General features: G+C 40.3%; 1 protein-coding gene across 38 annotated transcripts in view; it reads right to left on the bottom strand.

Annotated features, from left to right (window-relative positions):
* The window catches only part of SHROOM4 (shroom family member 4), a 249,635-nt gene that overhangs the window by 42,103 nt on the left and 190,604 nt on the right, over positions 1-16,928 (bottom strand). For all 38 annotated transcript variants that reach the window (XR_014835389.1, XR_014835388.1, XR_014835386.1 and 35 more), the window contains one exon: positions 3,414-4,277. Coding sequence is in view for 15 of the 38 variants with exons in the window: in XM_085007915.1 (XP_084864041.1) it covers positions 3,414-4,277 (864 nt within the window). In the remaining 23 variants the exon portion in view is untranslated. The remainder of the gene's footprint in view (positions 1-3,413; positions 4,278-16,928) is intronic.

The raw sequence follows: 16,928 nt of genomic DNA on the forward strand, positions 1-16,928 counted from the left end.
TTGGAGGGAGGAATAGATTGGGGGTTTGGGATTGGCATATGTACACTATATGGAATGGACAGTCAACAGGGACCTGCTGTATAGCACAGGGAACTCTACCAATATTCTGTGATCATCTATGTGGTAAAAGAATCTGCAAAAGAATGGATGTGTGTATATGTATAATCGAATCACTTTTTTCGTACAGCAGAAATTATCATAACATTGTAAATCAGCTATATTTCAATAAGACTTTAAAAAATGGAACAAAATTTTAAAAGTTTAAAAAGGGCTGTAGTTGTATGCCAATTATCTCTCGATAAAAGTGGGAAAAAATTTCAAATGACATGCTAACCGGAGATTCAGTTCCGTGTACTATATTATAGTGATCATATCAGGTACTATGTTCTAGGGCCCTTTCCTCATAATCTCCATTAATAGGGCAGAGGTTCTAGGAGATCTATGAGAACATAATCTGACTTTGATAATGAACTTGGATGCACGATTCAGATTTCTTCTATGGAGCACTGAGAGAAGATGCAGAATTCATAAAGCCAACTATATCTGTACTTGAATCAGAATTATTAGATTTAACCAACATTTGATCATTCCACACACCTGCTTCTACATGTATCCTAACACCTTGTAACTAAAAAGTATGTGGGTTATAGAGATACTCAAGTTTAACGTGGCTGAAATTAGGATGTGTCTCTCTCTCTTTTTTTCGCATTTTTAGATTCAAATATTACACATCTCCTGGCCCTAACAAAGCCTTAAAGGCACTTCCTGCTGGGTAGAATCTTGTGCTCTCTGAGGGTTTTGAATAGGATCTTCTTGGCATTCCCATTGTGGCTCAGCATGTTAAGAACCCAACATAGTGTCTGAGAGGATGTGGGTTTGATCCCTGGCCTTGCTCAGTGGGTTAAGGATTTGGTGTTGCCACAGGCTGTGGCGTAGGTCACAGATGTGGCTTAGACTCCGTGTTGCTGTGGCTGTGGCATAGGCCGGCAGCTGCAGCTCTGATTCAACCCCTAGCCTGGGATCTTCCTACGCTATCGGCGCAGCCCTAAAAAGACAAAAAAAAAAAAAAAATGAGTAGGATCTTCTTGAGGAGGCCAGAGATCCTGGGATGATGTAATATGCACAGTGAGCTAGACCATCTGGGTTCTGGCTAGCCTAGATCTTTTGCAACTTATTCTATCTCCACGTGCCTCAATCTTCTCATCTAAAAAAAATGTAGGCAACTAATAGTATCTATTTCATAGGTTTGTTGTGACGATTCAATCAATCCACACACAAAAGTGCTTAGAACAATGCTTGGCACATAGTAAACAGGCAAAAACATATTAGCTATGTTGAGAATGTTGTTTCTTACATTTTCATTGCTCAAAGAAGCATCTATAATAGATTTTTGCAGCCACAAGCCAGGGTTGTGTGCAAACAAATGTTTCCCCTTGCACCCCATGGTCATTGAGAAAAAAAAAAATCTGTGGAATAAGTTACAAGATCGCTAGTAAGAGCAATTTCCCTCTCTCTGGCCAAGGTGTCAAGGTGAATGGAGGTACATAAAAGAGGAAGCACTAGGAGGCTGAAAGGGCTAATCCTGGGGCCTGTAACTTCTACCTCTGGTATACCCTGCCTTCTAAGGGGACAAGAGGGCTTCGTAAAGGCCTGGCCTATTGCCACAACCTGATCTCCCTGAGAGAGGCTGCCTAGGACGGCAAAATAACCACGGGTTCTGGAGGCAGACCTGACTTTGAATCTTTTCTGTATAAATCTGAGTTACTTGGTCCCTTATTTTGCTCAGCTTTAGTTTTCTCATCTGTCAAATGGGGATAATAACGGTCCATAGGGCTGTTGGGAATGAGTCGATGAAATAATAGCAAATGCTTACTATGTGTTCATTCATTTGCTTATGCATTCTTTCTTCTGAAATATTAAATGCCTACTATGTGCCAGGTCACCTTTGCTTCTCCCTGCTGTGGCAGGTAACAATCACAGTCACTTTCCACAAATGTTTTCTCATGGTAAGAATTCTCCCCAGCTAGATGGGTAGTTTGAAAAGCAGCCCTAAGGATCTAGTAAGAGATTCTCACAGTGCCTGGGATCCAGGCCTTGTAAGTGCTCTGCTTGTGGCATCTTAGGCTGGAAAACTTCTCAACTAGTTCCAGTTAGCCAAGTAATGGATGTGGCCATCAATAAAAGACACAATAATCAAGGTATTTCAAATGACAACAAGTCTCAGGCAAGTGCTTCTATAAGATATTTAAAGAAACCTCTTGGGGTTCCTATCATGGCTCAGCAGTAACAAAACTGACTAGTATCTGTGAGGACGTGGATACAATCCCTGGTCTCGCTCAGTGGGTTAAAGGATCCGGCGTTGCGGTGAGCTGCACAGATCCGGACGCAGCTCGGATCCGGTGTTGCTGTGGCTGTGGTGTAGGCCGGCAACTCCAGCTCCAGTTCAACCCCTAGCCTGGGAACTTCCATATGCTGTGGTCGCTGCCCTAAAAAGCCAAAAAAAAAAAAAAAAAAAAAAAAAAGCTCTTAAAGGATAGACACGTGCCCCATCCCACATCCTCTGCAGAGAGTGGGCGGAGCTCTCCGCAGGAGGACTGGCAGAGCTGAAAGTCAAAGCGCTTTTGTTCTGGGGCAAAGAGGACAACCACACACCATGGGGCATGCCGATTGATGCACAGTGAAGGCAACAATTCTGCGGCCATCCTATACTCCTGTTTTAGCCTCTCTGCCCAGGCAGCTGACCCTGTCAACATTGCTTTTGGGTTTTGCTCACTGAAGCAAATGCAAAGAGGCAGAGGAAACAAGGGTGGGTGTGATGGAGAAAGTGGAAGAGGAAGAGAACGCCTTTGGCTGTTGCAAAGAATGGTCAGGGCATAAAGCAGCCAACCCCAGGAGCACCTTTGATGTGGGAAGTGGGCTAAGAGTTTAGAAGTCCAGGCAGGTCCTAGAGTGGAGGCAGGTCAGGTTGTGAGGTTGCCTCTTGCTCTAGAGAGCAAGCAGAAGAAAAGGCAGAAAAGGGCCGGAGCCAGGCTTCTGGAAGAGGCCACAAGGCAACCTTTTGCCCTGCTCAGAGGTTGAGTGAGGCTTCTTGCTCAGAGTCTAGAAACTGATGCATATCCTAAAGACAGATTGAGAAATAATGTAGTATTTTGGTGGTGATATTTAGGCATAAGAACACTGACAACATTTACTGAGCACCTACTATGTGCTAAGCATGGGGCTACGACCTTTACATGGATTATCCTCATATTCACAACAACCAGGCGGCAGAGGTATCATCATGCCCATTTTCTGGGTAAGAAAACTGATGCTGGGAATAGTTTGACCAGCCCAAGGTCATCCAGCTGGTCAGTGGTGGAGGTGGAATTCAAACTCACGCTGCCACCTCTTCAGGGACTTTCCTAAGTACTTACTTGGGGGAATTGGCAGTCTCCTGCTCTGATGTCCTCCAAAGCCCACCAATGCCATAATAGCAGGGGGGCTGAGACTTCTCAGCCTGAGCTCCCAAGTGGCCCCTTGCCTGAGGCAGGAAATTGCTGGAATGGAGAGCAAAGGACTCTTGCTGTGCTGGGAGGCTTTGTGAACCCTGCCTCGAGGCCTCCAGGTGGCCAAAGCCCAGCGGTTGCGGCTGCTCCAGGACCTCATCAGGATTGAGGGTGGTGGAACCAGTGGTTTCTGAGCTGAAATACTGGGGTGGCAGCTCCTCTTCCTCTCCTTCCTCCTCTTCCTCTACTCCTTCCTCCTCCTCTTCTTCCTCCTCCTCATCCTCCTCCTCTCGCTGCTGCTGCTGCTGCTGCTGCTGCTGCTGCTGCTGCTGCTGCTGCTGCTGCTGTTGCTGCTGTTGCTGCTGCTGCTGCTGTTGCTGCTGTTGCTGCTGCTGAGCTGCACGAAAGAGCCTGTACTTCTCCCAGTTGGGAGGAGGAGGGCGAGGAGGAGGAAAGGCCTTCTTCCTGGCACCCAGAGGATTCGGCTGGGTCTCATCAACTTTGGTAAAGAGCTCTTTCCTATGCTGCCCCCAGGCCTTGGAGCTCTGGGGCTCCAAGCTGATGTGGCTCTCTGAGAAGGCGCGGCTGCGCAGCGGGCGGGATGCAGAGGCCATGGAGCTCTCCTCTTCATAACCAGAAGGTTCCTCTGTTTTTTTTGAGGAGTGCTTGAAGTCTCCAAGGAGGTCAAGAGAAGAGATTGCTCGGTAGCTTGACAAGTCCAGTGCTGGGTTCTCAAGGCAGGGATGGAAAGGGATTGCCCATGAAAAGCTAGCCTTAGAATGAGCCATTTCCCTGCAACACAGAAGAGAAATGTGGTGTGAAACAAGCACGTTGCAGATGGTCCTGTAATTCTGGATGACATTTATGGAAAATTTAAAATGGCCGCAAAACAATAATAATATAGGTGGTTAATGTAATACTAGTAATACTAATATATGATATACAATATTGATCGCTGACACTGAGTATGTACTAAGTGCCAGACACTGTTATGAGTGCTTTCCATGTCTTAGCTTATTTAATGCTCACCATAACTCTAGGAAGTAACTACTGTTATTGTCCTGATTTTACAGTTGGGGAAACTGAAGCATGGGCAGGTTAAGTCATTGCTCCAGGTGGCAGAGCTAGGATTTGAACATGGACAGTCTAGTACCAAAGTCCGGATATACAGACCACCCCACTCAGATTGAATGTGTTGTGTCCTGGGGCTTGCAAGTGTGGTTATCCTGTTACATCTGTTGTTTCTGTTTGTTTTGTGTTTAATTATGAAACATTCCAAATGCTTAAAAGTATACAGAGATTGCTATCATAAAGATTCATGTTCCCACCTACTGCCCAGAATTAGCACATTTTAATACTTTGCTGTCTATGTTTAATGATTTTTTTAAATGGCTGCATGCATGGCAGATGGAAGTTCCTGGGCCAGAGACTAAATCCAAGCTGCAGCTGTGACCTACACCACAGCTGTGGCAATGTTGGATCCTTTAAACCACTGCACCAGGCTGGGGACTGAACCTGCGCCTCTGAAGCAACCCTAGCTACCTCAGTTGGATTTTTAACCCACTGTGCCACAGTGGGAACGCCAATGCTTCATAGTTTTTTAAAATACCATTTCACTCCCCACTTCTATTCCCTTGCTGAATCTCTACATGCAACCTATATCATGAATTTGGCATGTACACTTTCTGTCCATCTTCTTATACTTGTAACAAAAAACATCAAACAGGCCATTCACAAATATCTGCTATTTTGCATTTTAAATATCTTCTTCTAATGTAATTCCAATCAGAATTCTCAACAGGAATTTTTAACTGTAGAATTTTTTTTTAACTTGCAAAATAAAGCAGGACATGGCAGTCCCCACTGGTCTGCTGTTTCAATTGCCACAGTTTCTGCTACCTGTAGTCAACTGCTGTCTGAAAAATATTAAATGAGAAATTCTAGAAATAAGCAATTCATAAGTTTTAAATTGTATGCTGTTCTGAGTGATGAAATATACCATCCTGCTTAATCCTGCCCAGGACATAAATCATCCCTTTGTCCAGCAGATCCCACCGATTAGTCACTTAGTAGCTGTCTAGGTAATCAGATGGACTGTCACAGTATCACACTGCTTGTGTTCAAGTCACCCTTATTTTACTTAACAATGGCCCCAAGGCCCAAGAGTAGTGATGCTGGCAATTTGGATCTGTCAAAGAGAAGCTGTAAAGTGCTTCTTTTAAGAGAAAAGGTGAAAGTTCTCCACTTAATAAGGAAGGAAAAAAATCATATGCTGAGGTTGCTAAGATCTATGGTAAGAACGAATCTTCTATCCATGAAATTGTGAAGAAGAAATAGAAATTCATGCTAGTTTGGCTGTCACACCTCAGACTGCAAAGGTTACAGCCACCGTGCAATGTATGTGCTTAGTTAAGATGAAAAGGCATTAAATATGTGGGTGGATGACATGAACAGAAAACATGTTCTCACTGACAGCAATGTGTTGTACCTGAAAGCATGGAACCTACATGAAGACTTCAGCAGGGGATCCCCTGAAACTAATGACACAAGCAATTGATTGGAAGTAAAGGATGGTTACACAAAGATTCAGGAATAGATTTGGACCAAAAAACAGAAAGGAGAGGCTGCATCTGCCAATGAAGAAGGCACTGCCACATTTCTGCCAGAGTTGAGGAAGCTGATTAAAGAGAGAGTCAGCATTCACATAACTTTCATTACAGTATACTGTTACAATGTTCTATTGTATTATTAGTTATTATTGTCAATCTCTTAATGTGCCTAATTTATAAATTAAACTTTATCATAGTACTATGTATAGGAAAAAAACATAGCATATATTGGGTTCAGTATCTATCCATGATTTGAGGCATACACTGGGGGTTTTGGAATGTATCCCCCATGGATAAGGGGGGGGGGCTGCTATACAATAAAAGTGTATTTTGCTGCAGAAGAAATAGGGAGTAAGGGATTAAGCATATCCTAAAGCAATTATAATTAAATGAGTGTTTTACTGATTAATAGAACAGAATGGAAATTCCAGAAACATATCAAACTATCTATTAAAATGTCATATATAATTCACCTTGCATAACAAGATAAAGATTATTTAATAGATATTTTTAAGACAATTTCAGAGCGATGTTATTTGGAGCTGCACCATATATTATATACCAAAATAAATTCCAGATTTAAGAGTTAAGGTTATGTGTACATGTGTAAAATTTTAATATATGTATTACATGTGTGTATATACATATATATATTACATACTTATAAGAAAAAACTATCAGAAAACTTAAAAACTAATGCTGTGAGGTGAAATAAGATACGAGTAAAAGAAAAGTATATCTAAGGAAAAGAAGTCCAGGGTTATTTAAATATGTATAAAAAGTCAAACATCTGTATAATAAAGAGTGACAAATGTCAAAAGACATCTCTTTAGTCTCAGAGTTTAAAGAGTTAAGCCCTCTAAGCCAGAAGATCTGGTTTCCTGCTGTAGCCTGTGAGCAATCAGCATCATGCTAAGTACTGCCTAGTGACAGGAAATTCCAGCAGTCCAATTAAGACATCAGACAGAATATCCATTCAGTAGTCATACTGGAAACTGAGACTATATCCTTAAAAAATAATAATACACATAGTGGTGGCCAAGGTCAGACAGAATAGAAAGCAAAATTTCCTTCAGTCTCCTCATCTCCAGTCCCCATCCTGGCTAGCTCATCCCTCACGTGGATCAAAAAATTCATAGCCCCACATCCCCACTCTCTTCGTATTTGGACCTTAGCCCACCTACAGCTCCATAAGATTGTAATGATCCCTTGTGTACAAACCATTCCACCTGGCATTGCCCCACCTCAGGAAACAAACAAACAAGGTAGTGAGTGGGAAGTAGTAGCATGACAAATGCTATCAGGCACAGACGACTTTCCTGACCACTTTATCTAAAATAGAGACAATTTATCCTTAATTATTCTTTTTCTATTTTGTCTTTCTTAGAGCATACATCCCCACAAGGGCAGAGATCTTGTGTGTTTCATTCATCTGGTACTTAGTGCTTGGTATATAGTAGGCATTTGATAAATATTTAATAAATGAGCTAATTCCCCCAAAAAACCCCGAAGGCCATGATACTCATATCATAAAAAGCTGAATTAAAGGCAAAAGCAATAAACAAGACAATGAAGGGCAATATAATGTTAATGATTAGAAAAAACAATTAAGATCTAATTACCCTGAATCTTTATGTACTAAATAACATAGCATCAAAATTCATAAAACAAATATATAGAAAATGCAAAGGTAGAAAAAAGCTGAAACAAAATATAAGACTGTTTCAGCTGATAACAGATATGACAGTCAAAAGATAGGGGAAAGAAATCTACATTTCTTTACACACTAAAAACAGACTCTGCTTTCTTTTTAAGGGCCCACTGAAAAAATTTTACTTTATATTAATAGCTAAAAGTAGAAGTAGAGACTACAGTATGTAATAACAATACAATAAAACTAGAAATTAATAATGAAAATGAAAAAACAAAAACTTCTAGCACATAGAAAATATAAAGGAGAAAATATCCTCCACTCTAAAGGGGATATCTAGTCTAAAATTGTAGAATACCTAGAAAATAGTAAGAATGGAAGTATCAGAAGTGAGAGGATATGGTTAATTAAAGCTATAGTCTTAAACACTTACATTAATACATGAGAACAAATTAAAATAAATGAATTATGCTTTCAACAAAAGAAGTTAAGAGCCACAAAAATAGAACTAAGCAAAGCAGAAATAAAATTAATGGGACAAATTAACACACTAGAAAACAAATGCTAGGACTAATAATTAAAGCCAAAAGCTTTCTTCAAAAGAAAATATAAAACAGTAAAACAGATAAACCACTTGCTAATCTAATTAAAAGCCCTAAATGCACAAAATTAGAAATGGAGAAATAATCATAGTTACAGAGTAAATGAAGAGTAAGAGAACAAACACTTTACTCTATGAAAACAGATGTGAAAACTTAGAAGAGTTTTATAGGAAAGCAAAAATTACCAAAATTGATTGCAGTAGAGTGAAAATATCGAAAGCATCCATTACCATAGGAAAAAAATGGATATATTTGACACCCCCCAAATAGCACTCATGTTCTTCCATTAATCCTATGAATCTTTCAAGGAATAGACAGTTCCAAGGCTATTTACACTTTCTAGATTCTGGAATCCAGACAACAGAGGGAGAAGAAAAGGATCCTGCATAATGTCAAAACCAAAACCCAACAACTAGAATATACATAAAGGAAAACCAGAGACCATTCTCATCTAAGAATCCTAAGGCAAAACTTACCATCTTTTGCATTTAAAAACATAAATGTTAGAATATTAGTAGATACAAGGAATTTATTAATAAAATATCAACATATATTGAAGGTGCATGCTCAAAAACTCTTTGATATATGATCCAAAGTTGGAAATAATTGGTCTGGGACAGTGGTTCCAAATCAAAGTGGCTCTTAATTGGAATCACCTGAAGGTGTTGTTTAAAATGCAAATTCACTGGCTCCACCTCTACAAATTGAGATTTAGTAACTGTGGTGGGACCAGGAACCCTCATTTAAACAACTGCCCCGAGGGACTCAGGGATCATACTATGGAAACAAAGGTCCAGGGTGAAAAAAGATGGGAGTGTTGTGGTTTGAGGGTAGAGGTTTAGGGGTAGAGTTATATTCTTCCAGTTTGGCTGTTTTCCAATCTATACAGCATGTGCCCCACCCGTAACCACGCACATTGCTACCTTCTGTCCTTGCCTCTCCTACTCTTCCCCACCTCCATCTCCAATCTAGACCTTATGAGATACAGGTGGTGAATCAATCTCTCCAAAAGCCCCAGTTGGGCCAATGTCCTGCAGCTGTAGTGAGAAAAACCCTTGTTCCATGATAGTCATCAAATTTACCACTCTCCTTGTCCCTGGCCAGGGCATATAAAAGGCAACAGAGCAGAGTGGAAAGAACACAGTGTTAGAAAGACTTGGGCCTGAATTCCAGTAAAATTTAAAAATCTGCCTTCATAACCCCAAAGCTGTATGACCTTTAGCAAAGTATTTAATTTGTCTCAGTTTCAGTAAAACATCTATCTTACAAAGCTGCTGGGAGGATTAACTCTATAAAAAAGACCTAGCGATGATGCTGGGTACATGGAAAAGTGATTAATAAATGACAGAACTATAGGGCCACTGCATACAGTTGTGCAAATTGTGCAGCATACCACCTTCGCTGCTGTATGCTTCAGTCCTGCTCCTTGTTCCCATCAAGGGAGCTGGACTGAACTGCCCCCCTGATTAATGTTTAGCCCTGCTCAATAGCCAAGAAACGAGGAGACCTCAGGATCCAGCTCAGCCACACTGGCTGCTGAGCTACAGGGCCCTAGATAACCAAGAATTTTAACCTTAGGCTCAGGCACTCATTCTTCTCATCTGCTAAAAAAGGGAGAGAGAATAAAAGGCAAGTTTAGGCTTAATAGCAGTGTGAAGATCAGTAAGACTAGATGTTCTAAGTTGTCTTGTTTAGGTACTGATCACTTATGTCAGCCTTACAGAATTCACCTCTAGGTAGCCAACTCCAGAACACATTAGAAGGATAGAGTATGCCCTTCTAGAAACATTTGGTGCCCCCAATTCTCAGCACTGTGACACTATCTGGAGACCTTGGGCTCTAGCAAGGCAACCTGGAAATTGCTGTCCTCTGCATCCATCCTAATTTGAAAAGCACTGCTGTTCCACTCACATAGCTTGTGTAAGGGCCGCCTGAACCTTGCAGAGTCACTTATATCAGGGGAGCAGAAGTAGGCCAGACTCCAGAAAAGAGGAAGGACCACCCTCAGTGGGATCAGCTGGGCCAAGGTTTGTACAAATCTTTCAACCCTCTCATTCAATATTACACTGTGCAAGATCTAAGAGGAGCAAAACCCATAGCCCTTGCTTTCCAGGCACCAATAGCTGAGGCAGGCTTGTGAATGGGAGGCTTCCATTGAAGTGTGTCAGGCTCAAGCCAAGGATACTGGCCTTTAGAGGCCCTATTTTCAAAAGGCTTAAGTCTTCTATATATGCACAGTCATCTACAACTCTGCTTAGGGACCAAATAAGGATTCTTCCCTAGAGTAGAGGATAAGGACTTCATTAAGGGAAAAGAACTATGGTTTCTTATTTTTTACTATGTGTCAGGCACTGTTTTCAGGCACTTTCATGTATGTCTTTCTACTACTTTTCATACCAGCTCATTGAAGTAGTTGCCATTATTGCCAGTTTGCAGGTGAGGATCCTGAGGCTTAGAAAGGGTAATTAATTCTCCCAACTAGTAAGAATGGTGTCCAGACTGGAAGTTGCCTTATCTGGCTCCAAGGGACAATACCATGGAAGCAAGGACTCCTGAGGTGAGGCAAAAGGTACTTGTACCACATTCAGCCCCAAGGTGTTCACGAAGACTTTGGCTCATTGTTGAAGAGACGGGAGGAGACATGAAAGCTAAGTATGAAAAAGGGCTTTGTTGACACCAACCAGGAGACTACATCTCAAAAACAAAAGCAAGTTGCGTGCCAAGACCTGGGCTGTTCTTCTCTTTTCCTCTTGGCACAGGTTGCCTGTTCTTCTGATGAATACATTTTCCCCTTTTGTTACAATCTTTTTTTTTTTTTTGCTTCATAGTAATTAAAAATGAAAACCAATATTTGCAGAGACTGAAAAATCTCCTCCTGCCTCCTCTTTAGGTCTTTTGAAGTTTTCTTCTTCAGAATTTTTATTTTTAACCTCACCACAATAGCTTGGCATTCCAGGATCTCAGCAGCAAGAGTGCACAGTTCCAGCCCCCTCTCCCCTTTCCCTTTCCTCAGCAGCCAAAAGATAAGACTGCTCCAAGAGAAACAGCCACTCCCAGCTTATTGCTGAAGGAAATATTTGCGAGATCCAGGAAGTGAGACACCGGGAGGCTACACAGGGAGGAGAGAAAGGCCCAGAGAGCTTGTTGTTGCCACCCTTCTCCACCTCTGGGGCCACAGAATTCAAGTAAGGAACAATTAGTCTGGCAACAGCAATTGCAAGTGGCAGGACTCACCCTGAGCCTTCTACAGCCCCCCAGAAGGCTGGTGCAAAGTATCCTTTGAAGAGATTGGAGATGCCCTTGCTTTTATTGGGGCTGACCTGGGTAAAGGTGAGCTCCTTCTCTCCAATGATCCCAACTTGGAGTTTCCAAGTAGGTCTTCCCATCACTCCTCTGGACCCCACATAGTGTCACAGACATGGTGCTAAAGGGATGGTAATGATCACTCTTGTCTACTGAGAATCTATCATGTGTCAGGCACAGGGCTGGACAGTTAACAGACTCAATCTCATTTCACCCTGGAGACAATCTTCTGCCATGAGTATTCTCTTGCCCATGTTAGAAATGAGGTTCAGGGAGGTTGAACAACTGAGGGACTATAAAGAGAAAAAGCGACCAGACGAAGTTACAACTAAGGTCTATCTGATGTCCATGCCCATGCTTTTGCCAGCACGACATGGTGCCTCTTCAGCATTCTCCTAACCTTCTCAAGAGATTTAATAAAAGTCATTTGGGAGCACATAACACATTGTTGAGGGGCCTGGAGGGTTGATAGCCATAGAACAATTTCACTGAGGGATCAGGATGGCCAAGGACATTGAGGTTCTAGTCTATAATATCCAATGGTTCTGGAACTTGAAGATGCATCAGAATCACGCGGAGAGCTTATTAAAACACATGTTACTCAGTCCTAAATCCAGAATTTCTGATGTAGTAGGTCTGGGGTGGGGTAGAAAATTTTTAATTCTAACAATTTCCCAGATGATGATGATACAGCTAGTCCCAGTCACACTTTAGATGCAAGGCTCTCATTAGTCATTACCTACCAGGTTCCCAACTCACTATCTTGAGATGTATAAAGCCATTATAAAAAAACCCTCAAAACAAAATGCATTTTAATTAACTATATGCATACCACCCATGTGACAAGTGAGGAGAAGATTTACAGAATGAAATAATGGGCATACTGGAGGTCCATAAAGCTTTGGGAATCCTGATACTATTTAAGGAAACTTGGTGCCCCACCATTGTTAAACAATGGATGGGCCAGGAGAGAGCCATTTTTATATATCTGAGTCTTCATGTATGCCAGATGTTAAAGTGCTGAATTTCAAAGACCTAGAATACAATGGAATAGGTTCAATACCAAAATTATAAAGAACATGATTTTATCGTGGATAGTTTAAAAGGCATCCTGGGTGCTCAATTATGAATTAAAATTATTATTATAGAGTAGTTCTTTGGCATGCATGTATTTAACATTTGAGATTTTAACCCTTTGAGAGTAACCCTTAAGATCTATGAAATCTAGTAACTGGTCATTTTGCAGAGGGTATGAATTTGACTTGCAAGGTATCACAATACTGGTTTGTAGGGCAAGTCACCATGCAAAGCAAGGAGCCTAGTCAACCACTTGGCACTCCCATCTCAATGTTGCTTCATGGGTCTCTATTTATTGTTGTCAAGGTATATAGGTGTGCAGTAACCATGGCAAAGAGAAAATGCGCTTCTTTGTGAATAATGGCACCAAAACGCAAACCATTTGCAAACTAGTGCTGATGATGGAAGTGAAGAGAAATGCAAAGGTCTTGAGAAAGCAATGGTTCTGCCCAGATAATAAAATGTTCATTAGTGGGGCTGGAGAGGTTCTATGTTGTTGTGGTGGTGACAAATTTAGAGATTCACAAAGGTCTGGTGATGTATCCTCTCAGAAATGTCAAGTTCTCACAGATTTAGATAAGCAGAAGTGCTGGTTGGTAGAGGATTCTAGCAAAACAAATTCTAGCTAACAGAGAGATCAAGCATGTCTGGTAAGTAACACTGTCATTGGTATGGGGATTTTTCCGAAACCTTTGATCTTTAAATTCTTAGGCCTAAATCAAACCAATGTGGGCTGCCTCTTCTTCAGATTTTCTTTCTTATTATAAATTCCAGCAACTTGACATGTACCCAAAGAACACCATGTGCATTCAACTCCAGCTATTTACATTTTACCAGATGCCTTTCTGAATTTTCTTTGTGTATGGGTACTATCAAGTTCACCATGTGATTTAGAATTGAGCCTTTGCTTTGGGATAATATTGTTACAAATACCCATTTCTGTGCAAGACTCATTATTTGTCTACCTGTCACTGTTAATGGCTATATTCTATTCCATCATAACAATATGTTAAATTGGTAAATATTTTCCATGATTATAAATAGCACCACTACAAATATCTTTAAACAAATTATTTTTTTCCCTTTTTAGGTTATTTCCTTGGCATTGGGCAGTGGGGGTAGGAGGGGAGCTGGGTCAAAGAGTGTGAACAGTTTTGTAACTTGTCACATATTACTAGATTGTCTTTCAGGGAAACAGAACCAATTTATACTGCTCCCAGAAACACATACTGTTTTCTTTCGAGCCTTGTCAACATAGAGTTTTGTCATTTCTATTTATAAGGTCCATTAGTTGTTGATAATTTAATAAGCAGGTTGTGATACCTTGGAGTTGTTTTTATTTGCACTTCTTTAATTGGTAGAGAGGTTGTACTTTTCCATGTGGTGATTTTACTGCCTTTATTTCCTCATGTGTAAATTGGCTGTTCATTTTCCTTGCCCTTTTATGAAGCTGAAGCTGAAATCTGACCTTCTATATCTGTATCCATTCTTTATATTTTTTGGACAGTCAACCGTTATCTGTGATGCTGACCCCAGACATTTTCCTCATTCTGTTGTGTAGCTTTTTATTACATTTTGTTATACAAGGTTTTTTTCCCCCCAACTTTTATATATTTGAAACCATCCATCTTGTCTCTGATGATATCCTCCATTTAACAGACACAAATTTATCTTTCACCCATAGTGGGAATGAATATGCTATTCCACTGGTCTGCTTTTGAAGTTTGCTACAGAGCATTGTATGTGCTGTGGCTATAATTGATTTATTCTCCGTATTGATACCTAAAATTCCCAACATTTATTGAAGAAAGATCAGTTCATGGTTGCTTCCAATGTGCTCTATATTCTTAGAATCTGTTCCTAGAATTTCTCTTTTTTTATTTAATTTCACTGTTTGACTTTTTTTCAACCTACTATCACATAGTTTTAATAGCTGTCACTTTATGATAGACTTTAGAATCTGATAGGGTACGTCTGACATCATTACCTTTTTAAATAAGTGTATTCTTTGGTATTGCTGCCCTTTTATTCTTTCAGATAAATTTTACTATGAATTTGACAAGTTCTACAAAGTACCCCACAGTGACTCTAATCGTAGCACATTACATCTATATATTATTAACTTAGGGAGTATTGTAATCATTACTATATTTAGTCTTCCCAAATTGAAGCAGAGTATAGCTATGCATTTATTCCATGTCTTTATTTCTCCCATTAGACTTTCATAATTTTCCTTGAATAAGTTTTGTGTGCCTGGGATTAAATTAATGCCCAAGTATTTTAATTCCCTTTGTCACGCTCTTTGACAAATCCTTCCATGCCTCTGAAGGTAGCATTCTTCTTAGCTGGTAAAGCCTTCCTGGAAAGTGTATTTCTTTCTAGTTAAATGAGATTCAACTCTGAATTATCCATTTTCTCTCACTCAATTTGAAAGTAGGAAATGTGTACATCATCCACACTCTGCTCATGATGTGATATGATAAAGAGAAGGAAGAGAGCCTTAGGCTGAGAAGTGAAAAACCTCAGTAGTAGTCTGGTTTTGTCATGTACTTGCTGTATAATTCCAGAAGTAATGGGCTCTGGAGTCAGATGCTTGTTTGACCTTGGGCAAGTGATTTTATCTGTAAGTTTCTTCATCTGTAAAATTGCTTCAATAAATGGTAACGATCTCATGGGGTCATGATTAGCAGTAAATAAAATAATGCATGTGAAATGCTAAAAGCAGTGCCTGACACAATAAACAATAAATGTTAGCCACTGTATCTTTTGTCATTGTCGTTGTTAATAATAGTATAATAACACCTTTCCTGAATCTCAACTTCTTTATCAGTCAAGTGGGAAAAATAAGGCTTAACTGCACAGAGTTGCTGTGAGGATTATTAACTGGGGCCATGTATATAAAAACACCCTACATATTCTAAAGGTCTGTGCAAAGCAGAAAAATGGAAAGGATCACAGGAGGCAATCATAAGTACAGAAAACCAAAAGAGATAATCCAGAAAATAATTTCTTTGGGCTTTTAAAGACTTCACACTTACGTAGTTTTTTCCTCCCAGCAGATCTACTCACCGATTTTTTTTTTCCCTCCTGCTAATATTAAAATGTGTTTGCATTCTCTGCACGCAAACCAAATAACAGTGGAGGGAGACAACCAAGAGTGTAACTACCTGGAATTAAAATTCGTTGCAGGCTTCCAGGCAGAGTGTGGCTCAAGAATATACATTTGATTTTCCCACCTACACCCATCATTCCACTTGTGACAGAAATGACAGAAGAAATGTTAGAAATCTCCGCGTAGTGGGGGGAAGGTAAGCGGAAACCCCATCAGGATTTCTCCTCTTTAAATGTCATCTCTGCCCTTGACCTTTCCTAAGCCTTCTCATCTTCCTTGAGATCATATTCTGTGATCTGCCTCCTCTATATTCAGCATCAATATTCTTTCCCTTTCTGTTGACCTCTCCTTTCTGTTTTTAAACTTAAACCGGTTTCCCAGATCCTGATCAAACCATCGCTTGAACCAGTGGCTCTCATATTTAGCTTGCATCAGAATTGCCTGGAGGCCTTCTTAAAACACAGATCTCTGGGCTGAGTCCCAATTTCTGATGCAAGAGGTCTGGGTGGGGTCCAGTCATTTGCATTTCTACCTCAGTTCTTAGGTGATACTGAAGTTCCTGGTCCTAGGGCTACATTTCAAGACCCAATACCTTAAACTCCATCTCCCCCTCTAACTACCACCCCACGTCTCTCCTTCCTTTTCCTGGCTTCTTTTTAAACATTTTAAAATAAATGTCTTTTCAAGCATTCTCCTTTTGAAATATTTTCCAAATCACACAGTAACACATAGTCATTATGTCAAAATTAACGAAAAGAAATCAAAACCCTCCTGCTTTGAAGGTGGAAGTGTAAAATGGGACAGCTACTTTGGGAAACAGGCAATTCCTCAGAAAGTTAACAGAGTTACTATACGGCCCCCAAATTCCACTCCTACGTATATACCCAAGAAAACTGAAAACATAGGTCTGCATAGAAATTTGTATGTGCATCGTCATAGCGGTATTATCCACAGTAGCTAAAAAGGGGAAACAACACAATTGTCCATTAATGGATGAATGGATAAGTAAAATTTGGTACGACTATCCAATAGAATATTATTTTACAAAAGATAGGGAATGAATTACTGATACATGCTATAACACAGATG

The sequence above is a fragment of the Sus scrofa genome, chromosome X (genome assembly GCF_054392235.1).
Source record: "Sus scrofa isolate SSC_HxYL_T2T_F1_AM1 chromosome X, Sscrofa_HxYL_maternal_Yorkshire_Landrace_v2.0, whole genome shotgun sequence".
NCBI lineage: Eukaryota > Metazoa > Chordata > Mammalia > Artiodactyla > Suidae > Sus > Sus scrofa.